This window comes from Pipistrellus hanaki (genome assembly GCF_964339955.1).
Source record: "Pipistrellus hanaki genome assembly, chromosome: 18".
NCBI lineage: Eukaryota > Metazoa > Chordata > Mammalia > Chiroptera > Vespertilionidae > Pipistrellus > Pipistrellus hanaki.
The window spans coordinates 14,406,187-14,425,663 of record NC_140520.1 but is presented as its reverse complement, the minus strand read 5'-3'; the positions used below and the strand labels follow the sequence as shown (position 1 = coordinate 14,425,663).

The window sequence follows — 19,477 nt, the reverse complement described above, 5'->3', positions numbered from 1 at the left end:
CCCGTGCCTGTGGGAGGGTGCGATGTCACTCGGGGTAAATCAGGTGAAACACACACTATGCCCCAGGGAAGAAAAGGGAAGGGGCCCCAAAACGACCGCACGCAGGACCTCGAGAAGGAAAAAATCAAGAGTCAGAGGAAAGAGAAGGTGTGGCCCCAAAAGCGGGAGAAGGGAGACCAGGGAGCGGAGATGCCCGTTTCCAGCAGAGGCCACAGGGGGGCGCAAGAGGCCAGCGCGCCAAGGTGTGCGCTCCGCCGCGGCTGGGCGGGGGCGCGGCCTGCGGCGTCCCCCTCTCCACCCCCCCACCCCCTCCCCGCGCTGCGCCTCCAGACCCAGCATCACCCCCGACCCCGGCTGGCCAGCGCTGGCCCCAGGCCGGGCAGGGCCAGGTTGGACGGGCATCGATCGCCACCCTGACAAGAGCATCGATCTTTGCACGGGGAAATTAATAGATCTTCTCTTAGCTCCTTGGGCGCGGGAGCAGCCGGCGGGTGAAGCCGGGACCCGTGGGTCTTAGGAGGCCGTGCACCTGGAAAACCCCTGGGGCCCCAGCACTCGGGCGTCACGGGGCACGTCCCGGCCCCCACACCCCGTCCACTTTCGTGGCCTCAAGAGCCGCGGAAAGGAGAAGGATGAGAGGGACGGGGGCGGGGTGGGGGGAGGCGGGGGCGTGCAGACAAGTGCTCCAGGGGAAGAGCAGTGTCGGCTCTCTTCTCCAGAACCCGGCACAGACCGCCCCCCCCTATGTCCCCCCCCCCCCCAATTCCCGGAGGCAGGGACGCGCAGACAAACCAGGCCAACCGAGCAGCCTGGATTCAAGAAGCCAAGGACAGAGGCGGGGCCCCACAGGGGGATTGCTCCCTCCAAGGGGACAGTGGCCAGGACCAGGGATGTGGCTGGGGCTGGGACGGAGGCCTCCAGGGATGCCGGGGGGGGGGGGGGGGGGGGGGGCGCTAGGAGAGGCCAAGGGCTTTCAATTAAAGACACACAATTCACGTTCCCACCAGGTTTCAACAAGCCCGCTCAGCTCAGCCAGGGCGCGGCTGCCAGGCGTCCCGGCAGGTGCCAATGCCGGATGGCAGAGCCTAGAACCCGGGGCTGTCTGTGCGCCTCGGGTGGTGCAGCCCAGCTCAGGGCGGCGCCAGGGAACTCAGTTCTTCGCCAACGCCCCCCTCCCCAGCGCCCTCCCCCGCATTTTGGCCTTATTTCCCCAACAGACCTGTCCCCCATCCCATCCCCTCAGTTGTCAGGCTAAATATTTTGGCTTGGCGGGAGGGGCGGAGAGACCGGAGAGACCCGAGACCGACAAACCAATCCCTTCGGCCGGGGGGCGGGGGCACCGAGCCCCTGCCTGCGCGGCGCAGAGGCGGCCAGCGGGAACTCGGGAGCAGAGCGCACCTAGAAAGGACTCTCCTGGACCCCCGCTGCCGCCCTGCGCTGTATGCTCCTCAGGCTTCTCTCCCCTGGAGGCTGGTCGGCCTCTGAGACCCCTTTTGCTCTGCATCCTCTGTGACCATCTATCTCCCCATGGGGCCCCTCTGAGTCTCTTCCCCTGCTGTCTGCCTCTCTGTCCTCTCCCCTGTCTCCGGCTTCACGCTGAGTCTGTTTCTAGCTGCTTGTCACTGTGTGTGTGTGTGTCTCTGTGGCTGTCTGTCATTCCTCCGTTCTGGCTCCTGCCATATCTGTGTGTGTGGCGTTCCTTGTGGCTGGGTCCCTACCCTTCTCCTCGCTTCCAAAGCTTGTGTTTCTGTGCCCCTTAGGGCCTCCAGACCCTTCTGCCCAGAGCCATCTGGAGAGCCAGGACTGGGACAATGGCGGTGCCCGGACTGCGGCCGTGCGTGGCATGTCTGCTTGTGACCCTCCTGTCCTTGGGATCGAGCCTGGACACACTCAAGGGTGAGTCCCCGCGCTGTCTCTGAGAGCCCCATCTCCCTCCCAGCCAGGTGGGAGGCCAAGCCACTGAGCTTCCAGCTGGAATGTATCTATTTAGCTACTCAGTGTGAGGACCGCGGTTAGCCCTCAGGAGAGCTTCCCGTAAGGAAGAGCAGTCAGCTCCCTCCGTGAGGGCGTTTGCCTCTCGGTTCCCTGGGAGGTAAGAAGGACCTTGAAGCACAGAGACGAACAGATGCCCACAGTTCACACGTGTGAAATCGTGGTCCCAGCAGGGCCTGAATGAGAACCGAAATGAGGAAGGAGAGTCTCGGAGGCCATTCCCAGGGCCCCCGAATGGGAAGTGGGCAGAATGGAGCGACAGCCGAGCACTAGGCACAAGCACACGAGGGAACCCATTGTGCAGACAGGAGACCGAGGCTCAGGAAAGCAAGAGAGAAAGCTAGCCCGGGGTCCTGCAGGGCTATATACCATTGGAGCTACTTTCTTTCGGGGCCCCAGGCCAGACAATCCCCGTGTGGAGGGTTTGGGGTGGGTCAGATCATGGAGACTAAAGGGTCCTCATGGCAGGGGGCGGGGAGGTGCTGGGGAATTGGTCAGGAGAAGAAAAACGCTGAGGAGAGAAGATTCAAAAGGAGAAGGATTAAGAGAGGTCCCTTTGGCAAACCCACGCTTCCCTCCCAGCCTCAGGGGGACTCAGGAATCCAGCCAGGCCAGTGCCGGCGCCTGCCTGAGGCCCTAAGGCTGGGGGCTTTCTGGGGCAGGAAGACAAAAAACGATGCCAATGGGTTGGGGTAGGGGGTCCCTGAAGAGGCACAGAGGCTCTCTCTTCAAGGCAGAGCCCCTCCCTGGCACTGCTCCCCCTCCCCCACTGCTGTGCCAGGGCTGGGCACAGAAAATGCCAGCCAGAATCACGGTTGTCAGGACAGGAGCACGTCCCTGGAGGCATGGCGGGTTGGTGTTTGGTCAGGGGACCCAGCTGTCCCTTTCCCAGTGAAGCTCCGCACGGGGCCATGCCCTGAGGGGGAGCAGGCGAGGGTTAAACTGTGAAGGTCGGAGATTTGTTTTTCCAAATGACTCCCATCAGGGGAGCCCTAGAGAGGCAGAGGGGATGATGGGAAGCGGCACTGGGCACAGAGAGAACCCCCATCTGCCTCCTAGAGCCTGATTGGCCTCTGTGTGGAGGGGACAGAAGTGTTTCTCATCCTCCCTCTCTTCTGTGTCTGTGCGTGTGCCTGCGTGTGCTCACACACACTCACGGAGTTGCTGTGCAGAGCTGAGCACGGGGACCATTAGTGGCCACCAGAGAAGGTGTGGAGTAAGCTCAGGGGGCCAGCCTCTCCTGTCCACCCCACTGTTAGCCACCGGGGGAGGGGCCTGTGATGGGTGACCCCTGTGATGTGGCTGAGGGCTGGGGAGAAAGGGAGGGAGTAGAGGCTGGAGAGGCGAGCAAGACTTGAATGGCAAGTGGAAGAATTCAGACCTGAATCTTTCCTAGCCGGGAGCATGGAAAGGATGCTTGGGAGCAAGTGAGTGCAGGGACCAGGTGGCCCACTGAGGGGAATGGCCCTCGGTGCCTTAGGGAGAGAAAGGGAAGTGGGACTGGGACCCTGGAGAAGCCAGACGTATCGGGTCCTCATGGAGTAGACTTGGGGTCCAGGTGTCCACCAATTCAACCCATGGTTCCTGAGTGCCCGGGGCTTCCAGCCCTGAACTGGGTACCATGGGGGATGCAGAGATGATTGACAAGGGCCCTGGCCTCAATAAGTATCCTCCGTGGAGGGGTGACATAGACATAGAGAGCAATGTTGAGGCAACGCGCCCGGTAGTGTAGGGTGGGGGCCGGACTAAGTGCTGCTGAGCCTGAAGGGAAAGTGATGAACTCGGGGGTCAAAGGGTCAGGGAACGGGTAGGGGACTGGACCTGAGGCTCGCGGGACAAGAGCTGAAGGTACTAGCGGGGTGAGGAACCCTTCTGAGGCTTTAGATACTAGTGGGATCAGTTTCTCAACACCCACATGTCAGGCTGAGGAACTTAAACTTGAGCTTTTGGCAATGCGGAGCCATGGAAGGTCCCTTTGAAAGTAAACAAATGCAGGGGCCAGGCATCCAGTTCCTTTAGGTCTGGGAGAGAAGCAGAGTATATGAAGCTCAGACCACTGATCCCCAGTCACAGAATTCATTCATTCATCAAATATTTGTTGAGCGCCAATTTTGTGCCAAGCACTGTACTAGGCACCAAGGACACAGCAAAGATTATACAGAGATCCCTGCTTTCTGGAGTTCACCGTAAACAAAATAAATAAGTTGTGTATTAGCCAGGGTTAAGAATCATGGGAAAAAAAATAAAGCATGTCACAATTTTAAATAGGATGGTCAGAGGTGACATTGGAGCAAAGACTTAAAGGGGCCAAGGGAGCGGTTGAGAGAGAAGAATTTCTAGCCCAAGGGATCAGAAGGTGCAAAGGCCTCAGGACCAGTTTGGCTGGCTTGTGTGAGACACAGCCAAATGGTCATGTGGCTGCAGAAGAGGGGGTGGGAGGGATGATGGCAGCGAGGCTGCAGAGGACTTGTGGGGAGGACCTTGGCTTTTCAGTGATATGGGGGCCGCTGGGACGTTATGAGCAGTGAGGGACTGTGGTCCAACCTCTGTTCTGAGAAGACCCTTCTGGCTATAACGTGGAGAACAGGCCGAAGAGGGGCCAGGGTGGGGGTGGAGCGACTGTCTGGGAGGCTACTGCTGCCGATCCGGGAGAAGACGGTGGTGGGGAAAATGGGAGAGCAGGAAAGCTGGCGGCCGGAGGCTGGACTCTGGATGTGTGTTCAGGACAGAGCCCCTGGGGCGTGGGCTGAGGAAAGGGAAGGAGTCGGGGTGGCTTTAGATCTGGGGTCTGCTGCCATGATGAAGCAGCAGGCCACGGAGAAGGGGAAGGGGGTCAGCGGGGCTCCTCTGCTCACCCGGGAGAGCCCCCTCAAGCTGCCCGGGAGGCCTCTGAGGCCCCGAGAGGAGGGCACCCCACACCCACAGCAGAGCCCGCTCCCACTCCACGTCCCGCTCCCAGCGTGGCGCCCCCCTCCGGAGCGGCCGGGTGGGAGAAGTGCCTGGTCCCCCGCCGCTCTGACCACGGCTGCCACGTGTGCCCGCAGTGTGCCCCAGCCTGGACATCCGCTCGGAGGTGTCGGAGCTGTGGCGGCTGGAGAACTGCAGTGTGGTGGAGGGCCACCTGCAGATCCTGCTCATGTTCACGGCCACGGGGGAGGACTTCCGCGGCCTCAGCTTCCCGCGCCTCACTCAGGTCACCGAGTACCTGCTGCTCTTCCGCGTCTACGGCCTGGAGAGCCTGCGCGACCTCTTCCCCAACCTGGCCGCCATCCGCGGCGCCCGGCTCTTCCTGGGCTACGCGCTGGTCATCTTCGAGATGCCGCACCTGCGGGACCTGGGGCTGCCGGGCCTGGGCGCCGTGCTGCGCGGGGCCGTGCGCGTGGAGAAGAACCAGGAGCTCTGCCACCTCTCCACCATCGACTGGGGCCTGCTGCAGCCCTCCCCCGGCGCCAACCACATCGTGGGCAACAAGCTGGGCGAGGAGTGCGCCGACGTGTGTCCCGGCGTGCTGGGCGCCACCGGCGAGCCCTGTGCCAGGACCACCTTCGGCGGGCACACCGACTACCGGTGCTGGACCTCCAGCCACTGCCAGAGAGGTGGGCACTCGCACAGAACACAGCGCGGGGGCACGGGGACGGCAGGGCCGTGGGTGGCCACGGGGCGGTGTGGGTCAGAGCTTGGCAGCCTCGGTTCATCTCGGTCCTCAGCCACCCAAGGGGCAGGCACCGTGGTTTTGCAGAGGAGGAAACGGAAGCTTAGGGAAGGGAAATAACTGGTGTAGCATAAGGTAGTCAAGATGTAGGCGCTAGATGGCATCCGGTAGGAATGGAGAAAGTCAAGGGCAGGTACAAGGTGGGCATGGGGGGGAAGGGTAGGCACGAATGGATACAGGACAGCAGCACACGAAGCAGTTCAGGGCAGTGGTTAAGTACAAAGCCAGATGGCCTGGGTTCAAATCTCAGCTCTACTGCTTCCTGGCTATGTTCTTTTAGCCTCTCGGTGCCCCACTTTCCTTATCTGTAAAAAGATGGCAGCGTTGTTATGAGGGACGAGCTATTCTGTAAACCACCGAGGCTGTGGTAGCAGTTCTGGCCCGGAGAGAAGTGACCGCAGCACAGGCGGCCCAGGGTGAGCTGGGAGGGAGAAGGAAGGAAGTGGCAGATGAAGGACAGGACAGATGAGAACAAATAGGTGAGGTGGGAGGTTCTTTAGGAAGTAAAGTGCATGCAGAGGAAGAAAGAGAGAAAGCGGGGAGTTGGATAAGAAGGGGATGGTGGGGGGAGGAGGGATAGAAAGATCTAGGGGAGGAGAGGCAGACCTTTCAGAGTCTGGGGAGCAGAGCTGGGGTCCCCCAAAACTGGGGCTCTTTCCAACAGTTTGTGGAGATGAGCTTCCCTCACCCTCGGCATCGGGGCAGAGGAGTAACCAGATCCCCACTGTATCCTCCCAGCCCCACCTCCCCGCAGCCTCCCTGTTGGCTGTAAACACAGCTGCTGCACGGCCTCTCTCATGGCCTCTCGCGTGTACAGTGTCAACATGCCCCGGCTGACCCCCGCCACATGCACGCTCCCGCAGACACGCAGCTGCCCCCGTGCAGAGTTCCCAGGCCATCGCTTCCCCAGCCCCAAACCACCCGCTTTTGCTGGGGGCTGCCTCCCACCCCGGGCAGAGAGCTGGAGAGGGAGGAGGTGTGGGCAGGGGCCTGGGTGACATGCCCAGTGGTGGGCATTTCTTCTTCCACACACTCCCAGGCCCACCTTGCCCGGGGCCACGCTACTCAGGAGAAGCTGTCTGTTTCCCCCTGGCCCCATGCCCAGCGACGATCTGGGCACCAGGCCTAGACAGGACAGCAGGCGGGGGAGCAGCAACCCTGATGGACAAGGTCACTGCTCTGTGCCGGTTCTGACACCCCTGACCAGGCACTGGGGGAGGCGGGGAGCCACGGAGGGGGGCCACGGTCCTTGTCCTCAGGAGCCCCTGCCCGGGGAAGTCGGCGGCCGGTGGTATCTGAATGGGAGCGATGTGGGTTCACACTGAGAGGGTTACCCAGGAGGAGGGGGCGGGGCCAGGACCACGGGGGCTGGATGCAGTCTCACACAGCGCTCTGCCCACAGTGTGCCCCTGTCCCCACGGGCTGGCCTGCACCCCCGGGGGTGAGTGCTGCCACGTGGAGTGCCTGGGGGGCTGCAGCCGGCCGGATGACCCCGGTGCCTGCGTTGCCTGCCGCCACTTCTACTTCCAGGGCGCCTGCCACCAGGCCTGCCCTCCGGGCACCTACCAGCACGAGTCGTGGCGCTGTGTCACGGCCGAGCTCTGTGCCAGCCTGCGCTCGGTGCCCAGCCTCCCCTCCACCTTTGGCATCCACCAGGGCAGGTGCCTGGCCCAGTGCCCTCCAGGCTTCACCCGGAATGGCAGTAGGTGAGTGTAGGGCGGGTGGGCATCACCCCTTGGAGTATCGAGAAGGTCCCGGGCTCATGCCACACCCTCTGCTTGCCCCCGCCAGCATATTCTGCCACAAGTGTGAGGGGCTGTGCCCCAAAGAGTGCAAGGTGGGCACCAAGACTATCGACTCGGTCCAGGTGGCACAGGATCTGGTGGGCTGCACCCACGTGGAGGGGAGTCTCATCCTCAATCTTCGCCAGGGCTGTTAGTACCTTCCCCCGGGCCATACCTCTCTCTTGACCACGCCCTTCCCCTGCCACGCCCCTTACAGCGGCCCACTTCCCATTACCCTGGGTCCCGGGCTGACCACCCCCCTTCCCTGCCTCCCACTTAGCCCCCTCCCCTGGGGGACCCACCACGTTCCCTGCCCTGGCCCGAGCCCCAACCCTGTCCTCCCTCTCCCCAGACAACCTGGAGCAGGAGCTGCAGCACAGCCTGGGGCTGGTGGAGACCATCACCGGCTTCCTCAAAATCAAGCACTCCTTTGCCCTCGTGTCCCTGGGCTTTTTCAAGAACCTCAAACTAATCCGGGGAGATGCCATGGTGGACGGGTAAGGGGTCGGGAGCAAGCCTCTGACCAGCTCCTTCTGACCACACCTCCCCTACGCGCCCAAGAGGAGCCCATAAGGCACCTCCTCCCCACCCTGCCCCCACCTCCCGTTTGGAACAAGGTCCCCTCCGGCCCCCAGGAACTACACTCTGTACGTGCTGGACAACCAGAACCTCCAGCAACTGGGGTCCTGGGTGGCCGCGGGGCTCACCATCCCTGTGGGCAAGATCTACTTCGCTTTCAACCCACGCCTCTGCCTGGAGCACATTTACCACTTGGAGCAGGTGACGGGCACGCGGGGCCGGCAGAACAAGGCGGAGATCAACCCCCGGACCAACGGAGACCGCGCTGCCTGTGAGGCCCCAGCCCCGACCCCGACCCCGCAGCCCCGTGCAGCCTGCAGCCGGGTGGGAGGGAGTGCTTGGCGCGGGCAGGGTGATAACTTGTCTTCAGGGGCGGCGTTGGGGGTGGCATGCCGAGGGGTCCCGGTCGGGGCTTGGACGTAGGCGGTGAAGAGCAGGTGTTCGCCACTCGCCACCCCCAGGCCAGACTCGCACCCTGCGCTTCGTGTCCAACGTGACCGAGACCAACCGCATCCTGCTGCGCTGGGAGCGCTACGAGCCGCTGGAGGCCCGAGACCTACTCAGTTTCATCGTGTACTACAAGGAGTCGTGAGTCCCTTCCGGGACAGCCAGGGGCGGGGCCAACAGGAGGCGGGACCAGGGCATGGACCCTGGGGGCGGGGCCAACGGGGCTGGGCTGGGGGCGGGGCCATAGGGGCGGGGCCAACGGTGGGTTAACGGGGTGGGTGGGGTGGGGCTAATGGGGCGGGGCGGGACCAGGAGAGGGACGTTAGGGGCGAGGCCAGTCGGGGCAGGGTCAATAGGCAGGGGCGGGGCCAGGGCAGGGACCATAGGGGCGGAGCGGAATGGGAATCATCCAGATTGAAGTCCAGAGAAGGCGGGCCAGGGCAGTGCTGTGCGGAGTCAGGAAGCCAGGACCCTAAGTCTCACTCCCTGTAGGGTCCACTGCCTCTGGCCTCTCCCCTCTCCTTCAGCCCTCCCCGTGTGACTTTCACCTCACCCAGGGAAATGGAGTGGGGAGTCAGGAGTTCTGAGAGCCAGGGAGAGGCGCCCGCTGGGAAGGCTTGGATAATTAAACTTCTATTCACTATGCTAATATTCTGTACTGACCACATGCTCCTGCCCGAGCAGCGGTTTGGGGAGCAACCACTAATTTGGCCAGTTTTATTTATTTATTTATTTATTTATTTATTTATTTATTTACCTAGTTAAGCCTAAGCCTAGTTAAGCCTAAGCCTAAACCTAAGCCTAGTTAAGCCTAAGACTAAGCCTAAGCCTAGTTAAGCCTTAGCCTAAGCCTAGTTAAACCTAAGCCTAAGTCTAAACCTAGTTAAGCCTAAGCCTAAGCCTAGTTAAGCCTAAGACTAAGACTAAAGCCTAAGCCTATTAAGCCTTAGCCTAAGCCTAGTTAAACCTAAGCCTAAGCCTAGTTAAGCCTAAGCCTAAGGCTAAGCCTAGTTAAGCCTAAGCATAAGCCTAAGCCTAGTTAAGCCTAAGCATAAGCCTAAGCCTAGTTAAGCCTAAGCCTAGTTAAACATAAGCCTAAGCCTAAGCCAATAGTTAAGCCTAAGCCTAAGCCTAAGGCTAAGCCTAGTTAAGCCTAAGCCTAAACGTAGTTAAGCCTAAGCCTAAGCCTAGTTAAGCCTAGCCTAGTTAAGCCTAGCCTAGCTAAGCCAAGCCTAGTTTAGCCTAGCCTAGTTAAGCCTAGCCTAGCTAAGCCAAGCCTAGTTTAGCCTAGCCTAGTTAAGCCTAGCTTAGTGAAGCCTAAGCCTAAGCCTAGTTAAGCCTAGCCTAGTTAAGCCTAGCCTAGTTAAGCTTAAGCCTAAACCTAGTTAAGCCTAGCCTAGTTAAACCTAAGCCTAAGTCTAAGCCTAGTTAAGCCTAAGCTAAGCCTAGTTAAGACTAATCCTAGTTAATCCTAAATCCAAGTCTAGTTAAGCCTAAGCCTAGTTAAGCCTAAGCATAAACCTAAGCCTAGTTAAGCCTAAGCCTAAGACTAAGCCTAGTTAAGCCTTAGCCTAAGCCTAGTTAAACCTAAGCCTAAGCCTGTCTAAACCTAGTTAAGCCTAAGCCTAAGCCTAAACCTAGTTAAGCCTAAGACTAAGACTAAGCCTAAGCCTAGTTAAGCCTTAGCCTAAGCCTAGTTAAACCTAAGCCTAAGCCTAAGTCTAAACCTAGTTAAGCCTAAGCCTAAGCCTAGTTAAGCCTAAGACTAAGACTAAAGCCTAAGCCTAGTTAAGCCTTAGCCTAAGCCTAGTTAAACCTAAGCCTAAGCCTAAGTCTAAACCTAGTTAAGCCTAAGCCTAAGGCTAAGCCTTGTTAAGCCTAAGCCTAAGCCTAAGCCTAGTTAAGCCTAAGCGTAAGCCTAAGCCTAAGCCTAGTTAAGCCTAAGCCTAGTTAAACATAAGCCTAAGGCTAAGCCTTGTTAAGCCTAAGCCTAAGCCTAAGCCTAGTTAAGCCTAAGCATAAGCCTAAGCCTAAGCCTAGTTAAGCCTAAGCCTAGTTAAACATAAGCCTAAGGCTAAGCCTAGTTAAGCCTAAGCTAAGCCTAGTTAAGACTAAGCCTAGTTAATCCTAAATCTAAGTCTAGTTAAGCCTAAGCATAAACCTAAGCCTAGTTAAGCCTTAGCCTAAGCCTAGTTAAACCTAAGCCTAAGCCTGTCTAAACCTAGTTAAGCCTAAACCTAGTTAAGCCTAAGCCTAATTAAGCCTAAGTCTAAGCCTAAGACTAAGCCTAGTTAAGCCTAAGCCTAAGCCTAGTTAAGCCTAAGCCTAAGACTAAGCCTAGTTAAGCCTAAGCCTAAGCCTAGTTAAGCATAAGCCTAAACGTAGTTAAGCCTAAGGCTAAGCCTAAGCCTAGTTAAGCCTAAGCCTAGTTAAGCAAAGCCTAAGCCTAGTTAAGCATAAGCCTAAACCTAGTTAAGCCTAAGCCTAAGCCTAGTTAAGCCTAAGCCTAGTTAAGCCTAAGCCTAAGCCTAATTAAGCCTAAGCCTAAGCCTAAGACTAACCCTAAACCTAGTTAAGCCTTTGCCTAAGCCTAGTTAAATCTAAGCCTAAGCCTAAATCTAAGCCTAGTTAAGCCTAAGCCAAAGCCTAGTTAAGCCTAAACCTAGTTAATCCTAATCCTAAACCTAAACCTAGTTAAGCCTAAACCTAAGCCTAATTAAGCCTAAGACTAAGCCTAAGCCTAGCTAAGCCTTAGCCTAAGCCTAGTTAAACTTAAGCCTAAGCATAAGTCTAAGCCTAGTTAAGCCTAAGCTAAGCCTAGTTAAGCCTAAGCCTAAGACTAACCCTAAACCTAGTTAAGCCTTTGCCTAAGCCTAGTTAAATCTAAGCCTAAGCCTAAATCTAAGCCTAGTTAAGCCTAAGCCAAAGCCTAGTTAAGCCTAAGCCTAGTTAATCCTAATCCTAAACCTAAGCCTAGTTAAGCCTAAACCTAAGCCTAATTAAGCCTAAGACTAAGCCTAAGCCTAGCTAAGCCTTAGCGCTAAGCCTAGTTAAACTTAAGCCTAAGCATAAGTCTAAGCCTAGTTAAGCCTAAGCTAAGCCTAGTTAAGTCTAAGCCTAGTTAATCCTAAGCCTAAGCCTAGTTAAGCCTAAACCTAAGCCTAGTTAAGCCTAAACCTAAGCCTAAGTCTAAGCCTAGTTAAGCCTAAGCTAAGCCTAGTTAAGACTAAGCCTAGTTAATTCTAAGCCTAAGCCTAGTTAAGCCTAAACCTAAACCTAATTTTTTTTTAACTTTTTAAAAATTAAATTATTATCTGTGTACATATACCATTTCCCCTCCTCCCATGCATGGCCTCCCTCCCCAGAGTTTTGTGTCCATTAGTTGTACTTATGTGCATGTATACAAGTCCTTAGGTTGATATCTTATCTACCCCAGATCTCCCTACCCTCCCTGCTGTAATTTGACAGTCTGCTTGTTGCTTTACTGTCTCTATATCTATCTTTTGGTTCATCAGTTTATAATGTTATTTATTATCCATAAATGAGTGAGGTCATGTGGTGTTTCTCTTTCATTGACTGGCTTATTTCACTCAGCATGGTGTTCTCCAATTCCATCCATGTTGCTGCAAATGATGAGAATTTTTTCTTTCTTATGGCAGCATAATATTCCATTGTGTAGATATACCATAGTTTTTGGATCCAGTCATCTGCTGATGGGCACCTAGGCTGTTTTCCAAATCCTAGCTATTGTAAATTGTGCTGCTATGAATATAGGGGTGCATATATCCTTTCTGATTGGTGTTTCTAGTTTCTTGGGATATATTCCTAGGAGTGAGATTACTGGGTCAAATGAGAGTTCCATTTTCAGTTTTTTGAGGAAGCTCCATACTGTTCTCCACAGTGGTTGTACCAGTCTACATTCCCACCAGCAGTGCACAATGGTTCCTTTTTCTCCGCAACCTTGCAAACACTTGTCGTTTGTTGATTTGTTGATGTTGGCCATTCTGACAGGTGTGAGATGGTACCACATTGTTATTTTGATTTGCATCTCTCGGATAATTAGTGACTTTGAGCGTGTTTTCATGTGCCTCTTGGCCTTCCTTCTGTCTTCTTTTGAGAAGATTCTATTTAAATCCATTGCCCATTTTTTAATTGGGTCATTTTATTAAGTTGTATAAGCTGTCTGTAGATGTTGGAGATTAAACCTTTATCAGTGATAACAATTGCAAATATGTTCTCCCATACAGTGGGCTTTCTTGTTGTTTTGTTGATGGTTTCTTTTGCTGTAAAAAAAGCTTTTTATTTTGATGTAGTCCCATTTGTTTATTTTTTCTTTAGTTTCCATTGCCATAGGGGCAGTATCAGTGAAGAAGTTCTTTTGGCATATGTCTGAGATTTTGCTGTTTGTGGATGCCTCAAGTATTTTTATGGTTTCCCGTCTTATGTTTAAGTCCTGTATCCATTTTGAGTTTATTTTTGTGTATGGTGTAAGTTGGTTATCTAGTTTCATTCTTTTGCATGTATCTGTCCAATTTTCCCAACACCATTTATTGAAGAGACTGTCTTGACATTGAGTTGTCTTTATTTGGTTTTGGTATTAGGATGATGCTGGCTTCATAGAAGGAGTTTGGAAGTGTTCCTTCCTCTTGAATTTTTTGGAATAGTCTGTGGAGGATAGGTTTTAGTTCTTCCTTGAATGTTTGGTAAAACTCTCCTGTGAAGCCATCTGGCCCTGGGCGTTTGTTTGCTGGAAGCTTTTTGATGACTGTTTCAATTTCTTCCCAAGTCACTGGTCTATTGAGATTTTTAGATTCTTCCTGATTGAATTTTGGAAGGTAGTATTTTTCTAGGAATATGTCCATTTCCTCCAGGTTATCCAGTTTGTTGCAATAGAGTTGTTCATAGTATTTTGTTACAATCCTTTGTATTTCGGCGGGATCTGTTGTTATTTCATTTCTGATTTTGTTTATTTGAGTCCTCTCTCTTTGTTTCTTGGTTAGCCTGGCTAGAGGTTCATCAATCTTGTTTATCCTTTCAAAGAACCAGCTCTTGGTTTTGTTGATCTTATGTATTATTTCTTTGGTCTCTGTGTCATTTATCTCCGCTCTGATTTTTATTATTTCCTTCCTTCTGCTTACACTGGGTTTTTCTTGTTGCTCTTTTTCTAACTCTTTGAGTTGTAGAGTTAGATAATTTGTTACCATTTTTTTCTTGTTTTTTGCAATAGGCTTGTAGAGATATGAACTTCCCTCTCAAAACTGCTTTTGCTATGTTCCATAGATTTTGGATTGTTGTGTTTTCATTGTCATTTGTTGCCAGGATGTTTTTAATTTCTTCCTTGATTTCTCTGGTAACCCAGTCCTTGTTTAATAGCATGCTGTTTAATCTCAATGTGTTTGATTTCTTTGGATTATTTTTATTGTAGTTAATTTCCAGTTTTATGCCACTATGATCTGAGAAGATGCTTGATATGATTTCTATCTTCTTGAATTTGAAGAGACTTTGCCTATGTCCCAACATGTGGTCTATCTTTGAGAATGTCCCATGTGCACTTGAGAAGAATGTATATTCTGTGGCTTTGGGGTGGAATGTTCTGAAGATGTCGATTAATTCCATCTGGTCTAGTGCATCATTTAGGATATTTCTTTGCTGATTTTTTGTTTAGATGATTTGTCCAAAGGTGACAGTAGGGTATTAAAATCTCCTACTATGATTGTATTGCTATTAATCTCTCCCTTAGTGTCCTCCAGCAGTTTATGTATTTGGGTGCTCCTGTATTGGATGCATATATGTTTACCAGGGTTATTTCTTCTTGTTGGATTGCTCCCTTTAGTATTATGAAGTGCCCTTCATTATCTCTTGTTATGCTCTTCACTTTGAGGTCTAATTTTTCAGATATAAGTATTGCTATCCCAGCTTTTTTTTCATTTCCATTCATCTGGAAAACCTTTTTCCATCCCTTCACCCTCAGTCAGTGTGCATCTTTTTTTCTGAAGTGGGTTTCTTGTAGACAGCAGATATATGGGTCTTGTTTTCTTATCCAATCTGTTACACTATGTCTTTTGATTGGAGCATTTAATCCATTTACATTTACAATTATTATTGATAGGTACTTATTTGACACCATTTTTATTCTATACCCCTGTGTTCCTTCTTTGCTTCCTATTTCTTTATTTTTACAGTAGACCCTTTAGCATTTCTTGCATTGCTGGTTTGGTGGAGATAAATTCCTTTAGTCTTTTTTTTATCTGTGAAGCTCCTGATTTCACCTTCAATTTTGATTGATAGCCTTGCTGGGTACAGTATTCTTGGATTCAGACCCTTCCTTTGCATGACTTTGTATATTTCATCCCATTCCCTTCTGGCCTGATGAGTTTCTGTTGAGAAATCAGTTGCTAGTCTAATGGGGGTTCCTTTATATGTAACTTTCTCTCTCTGGCTGCTTTTAAGATTCTTACTTTGTCATTGGTGTTTGCCAATTTAATGTGCCTTGGCGTCTGTCTTCTGGGATTAATTTTGCTTGGGACTCTGCGAGCATCTTGGATTTGTGTGGGTTTTTTCTTCTCTATCTCAGGAAAGTTTTCTGTCATTATTTCTTGAAATACGTTTTCTATGTCTTCCTCAGTTTCCTTTCCTTCTGGAACCCCTATTATTCTAATATTGTTTTGTTTTGTATTGTCCCAAAGTTCCCGTAGGCTCTCCTCTTGCTTTTTAATTTTTTTTTTTCTAGAAGCTGCTCTAATTGGGTATTTTTTTCCATCTTGTCTTCTAGCTCATTGATGCGGTCCTCTGCTTCTTCTAGTCTGCTCTTGATGCTTTCTATTGAGTTCTTCATAGTAGTGATGTAATTTTTCATTTCTTCTTGATTCATCTTCATTTCCTCTTGGTTCTTTTTCATTTCCTCTTGGGTCTTACTCATTGTCAAATTTGTCTTCCATTATTTTTAGCCATCTTATGATCATTACTCTGAATTCTTGCTCTGGTAGGTTGCTTGCCGCTAACTCGTTTACTTCCTTTTCTGGTGATGCCTGCTTTTCTTTCATTTGTGGGCTGTTTCTTTGTCTCCCCATGTTCTCTCTTTTCAGGATGTCTGATTATGTATATCTCTCTCTCCTGCATTGATTTAAAGGCACAAGATACAACACAACCAGGTACAACACAGAAGGCACTGAACCGAAATGTATTTGCGATATTAATACCCTCCAATAAAGGTGACCACTAGAGAAAGGCAAATTAGGCGATAGGAGAGAAAGAGAAGAGGGATGGAGCAAAAGAAAAAGATAGGGGGGGGAAAAAAAAAAAAATATATATATATATATATATATATATATATATATATATATATATATATATATATAGAGAGAGAGAGAGAGAGAGAGAGAGACAGAGAGACAGAGAGAGAGAGAGAGAGAGAGAGAGAGAGAGAGGAGTGTCATAGTGAAATTGGGAAACAGGGAGAAGAAAAAGAGGGAGAGAGATCACTTCTCGGCCTTTTGACTAAGATCAAGTGTAGGAAAAGAGGGAGGGAGGGAGGGAGGGAGGGAGAGAGAGAGAGAGAGAGAAAGAGAGAGAGAGAGGAAAGAGACTAGAGATAAAAGGGGAATAAACTATATATATGGGGAGATAATTTCAATAGAACAACCACTAACCCCAGCAAATGCTGGCAGCAGTACCTGGAGAATAATACAATCTACAGCACCCACTAATATCCAGCAAAGGAAGGAACACAGAAGTAAAAAAATAAATTAATAAAATAAAATAAAATAATAAAATACCAAGCAACAGCAACAAAAGAATAAGAAAAATACTCTCATTAAAAAGCATAAAAATACAATATAATCAACATTCCCCCAAACAGCATCAAAAGGACAGAGAGGAAAACAATTTTTTTTTTTTTTTTTTTTTTTTGCTAGTTAATACAGCTCAGAGAGGGGTGTGTATGCACTTGGCACAGGGGATTGGAAATTAGATATATAAGTAGGGTAGAAATTTTAGCAGAGGGAAGACAGAAAGAGTAGGGAAAATCTAAAGCAGGAAAGTGTTAAGATAAACAGGATAGCAAAAGAGGGAAGGTTAGGAAGAGAATGATGGTGTAAAGGTCGTGTTGAGATAGGGTTAAACAATGTTAAAGGACAAATGAAGCCGAAACCGGTTTGGCTCAGTCGATAGAGCATCGGCCTGCTGACTGAAGGGTCCCAGGTTCGATTCCGGTCAAGGGCATGTACCTTGGCTGCAGGCACATCCCCAGTGGGGGGGGGGGTGCAAGAGGCAGCTGATTGATGGTTCTCTCTCATCGATATTTCTAACTCTCTATCCCTCTCTCTTCTTCTCTGTAAAAATTTAATTTAAAAAATATTTTAAAAAATGAAAAAGAAGTAACGAAAATAAAATGAAGAACACTAATTCCAATGTAAAATAAGAGAAAATAAAGTGGCACTTAAAAAAAATTAAAATAGCAGTAGTAATAATGCTGATTGAACCTAAAACTGTAATAATTAAAAAGTTAAAATCAAGCCGGGACCGGTTTGGCTCAATGGACAGAGCATCGGCTTGGGGACTGAAGGGCCCTGGGTTCGATTCCGGTCAAGGGCATGTACCTTGGTTGCAGGCATATCCCCAGTAGGGGGTGTGCAAGAGGCGGCTGATCGATGACTCTCTCTCATCAATGTTTCTAACTCTCTATCTCTCTCCCTTCCTCTCTGTACAAAAATCAATAAAATATATTTTTTTAAAAAAAGTTAAAATCAAGTGAGGAAAAAAGGAAAAAATTCGTTTCTTAAGTAAAAGATGCAAAAAATGAAAATAAAATAAAAAATAAAAAAAATTAGCAAAAAAAAGTGTGCAGTTGTAAAGGCCATTCACTTCTTCTGTTATTCTGTTTGGCCCGCCTGTTTCTCAGTCCAGACAGTATTGCAGTTCCCTGCATTGTGCTGCACCTCAGTGTTGTAAACTAGTCCTTGATTTTAAGGTGGCGATTCCTTAGTTTCTTGGGTTTTGTTCAAATAAAACTAGTAATAAACACAGTTAGTTTGTACTCCAGCCCCTAGGTGGCAGTGTTTCTGGATTGATGTCCCTGTCTTTTTGGCTGCTCTAGCCTTCTTTTTCTATGGCACTCAATTCCGTTTTTTTGCCTTGGAGCTGAATCCTGGGTGATTTCTCCCTGCTCTGCTTCTCAGCTCCCAGAAAAGCAGTTTTCCCCTGCTGTTTCTTAGGGCCAGCCAATCTGGGTGGTCTCCTTTGTAATCAGAATCAAAGGGTTGCAGGGGAACCAGCCTAGGTGCGCGATGGGCCAGTCTGCATGCACTTACAAACAAACTCCTATGTTCTTTCCAACTCCTATGTTCTCCTTCCGTGTCAGATCAGAATGAGTTGCTCCCTAGAGAACCCCACTATTAGCAACCTTGAGGATCCCCGTCCACTCTCTCGAATCACGCCAGACCCAACAAAGGGGGGCTTTTGTGGACACAGATTTCTACGGTCCCAGTGCGCGCGTTTTTGCCTCTGCTGCCACAGTGGCTGCAGCTTCTGCAGCTGCTGCTTTTGCTGTTGGGACACAGACACCCCTGGCAAAATCCAACCTTTCTGTGGAATCTGCGTGGCCGCACCGATTGGGGCCCCCACAGTTGTGGTTTTTCATGTCTTAGATAAGATCCAAGTTGCAGCACTGAAGTGATTGTGAGAGGCAGCACGTACAAGTGTTTACCTTGCTGCCATCTTCCAGGAAGTCCCTAAGCCTAAGCCTAATAAAGCCTAAGCCGAAGCCTAGTTAAGTCTAATCCTAAGCCTAGTTAAGCCTAAGCCTAAGCCTAGTTAAGTCTAGCCTAGTTAAGCCTAAGCCTAAGCCTAGTAAAGCCTAGCCTCGTTAAGCCTAAGCCTTAGCCTAGTTAAGCCTAAGCCTAGTTAAGGCTAGAGTAGTTAAGCCTAGCCTAGCTAAACCTAAGCCTAGGACTAGTTAAGCCTAGCCTAGCTAAGCCGGGCCTAGCTAAGCTGAGCTTAGTTAAGCCTAGCCTAGCTAAGCCTGGCCTAGCTAAGCCTGGCCTAGCTAAGCCGAGCTTAGTTAAGCCTAGCCTAGCTAAGCCGGGCCTAGCAAAGCTGGCCCTAGCTAAGCCGAGCCTAGCTAAGCCTGGCCTAGCTAAGCCAGGCCTAGTTAGGCTTAAGCGTAAGCCTAGTTAAGCCTAGCCAAGTTAAGCCTAAGCCTAGTTAAGCCTAAACCTAAGCCTAAGCCTAGTTAAGCCTAGCCTAGTTAAGCCTAAGCCTAGTTAAGCCTAAGCCCAAGCCTAGTTAAGCCTAAGCCTAGTTTAAGCCTAAGCCTAAGCCTAGTTAAGCCTAAGCCTAGTTAAACCTAATTCTAAACCTAGTTAAGCCTAGTTTAGTTAAGCCTAAGCCTAAGCCTAGTTAAGCCTAGCCTAGCTAAGCCGGGCCTAGCTAAGCCGGGCCTAGCTAAGCCTAGCCTAGTTAAGCCGAGCTTAGTTAAGCCTAGCCTAGCTAAGCTCGGCCTAGCTAAGCCTAGCCTAGCTAAGCCTGGCCTAGCTAAGCCTGGCCTAGCTAAGCCGAGCCTAGCTAAGCTGAGCCTAGCTAAGCCGAGCCTAGCTAAGCCGAGCTTAGCTAAGCCGAGCTTAGTTAAGCCTAGCCTAGCTAAGCCGGGCCTAGCTAAGCCGGGCCTAGCTAAGCCTGGCCTAGCTAAGCCGGGCCTAGCTAAGCCAGGCCTAGTTAATCCAGGCCTAGTTAAGCTTAAGCCTAAGCTTAGTTAAGCCTAGCCAAGTTAAGCCTAAGCCTAGTTAAGCCTAAACCTAAGCCTAAGCCTAGTTAAGCGAGCCTAGTTAAGCCTAAGTCTAGTTTAAGCCTAAGCCTACGCCTAGTTAAGCCTAAGCCTAGTTAAACCTAATTCTAAACCTAGTTAAGCCTAGTTTAGTTAAGCCTAAGCCTAAGACTAGTTAAGCCTAGCCTAGCTAAGCCTGGCCTA

At 50.9% G+C, this 19,477-nt stretch overlaps 1 protein-coding gene across 1 annotated transcript in view; it reads left to right on the top strand.

Moving 5' to 3' along the window:
- Positions 1 to 1,811: 1,811 nt before the first annotated feature.
- Positions 1,812 to 19,477, top strand: part of INSRR (insulin receptor related receptor) — a gene marked incomplete at its 5' end in the record, with an annotated part of 31,431 nt that continues 13,765 nt past the window's right edge. The window contains 7 exons of the mRNA XM_084866691.1: positions 1,812 to 1,896; positions 5,037 to 5,588; positions 7,107 to 7,410; positions 7,496 to 7,638; positions 7,841 to 7,985; positions 8,124 to 8,338; positions 8,529 to 8,655. Coding sequence (XP_084722817.1) covers positions 1,812 to 1,896; positions 5,037 to 5,588; positions 7,107 to 7,410; positions 7,496 to 7,638; positions 7,841 to 7,985; positions 8,124 to 8,338; positions 8,529 to 8,655 — 1,571 coding nt within the window. The remainder of the gene's footprint in view (positions 1,897 to 5,036; positions 5,589 to 7,106; positions 7,411 to 7,495; positions 7,639 to 7,840; positions 7,986 to 8,123; positions 8,339 to 8,528; positions 8,656 to 19,477) is intronic.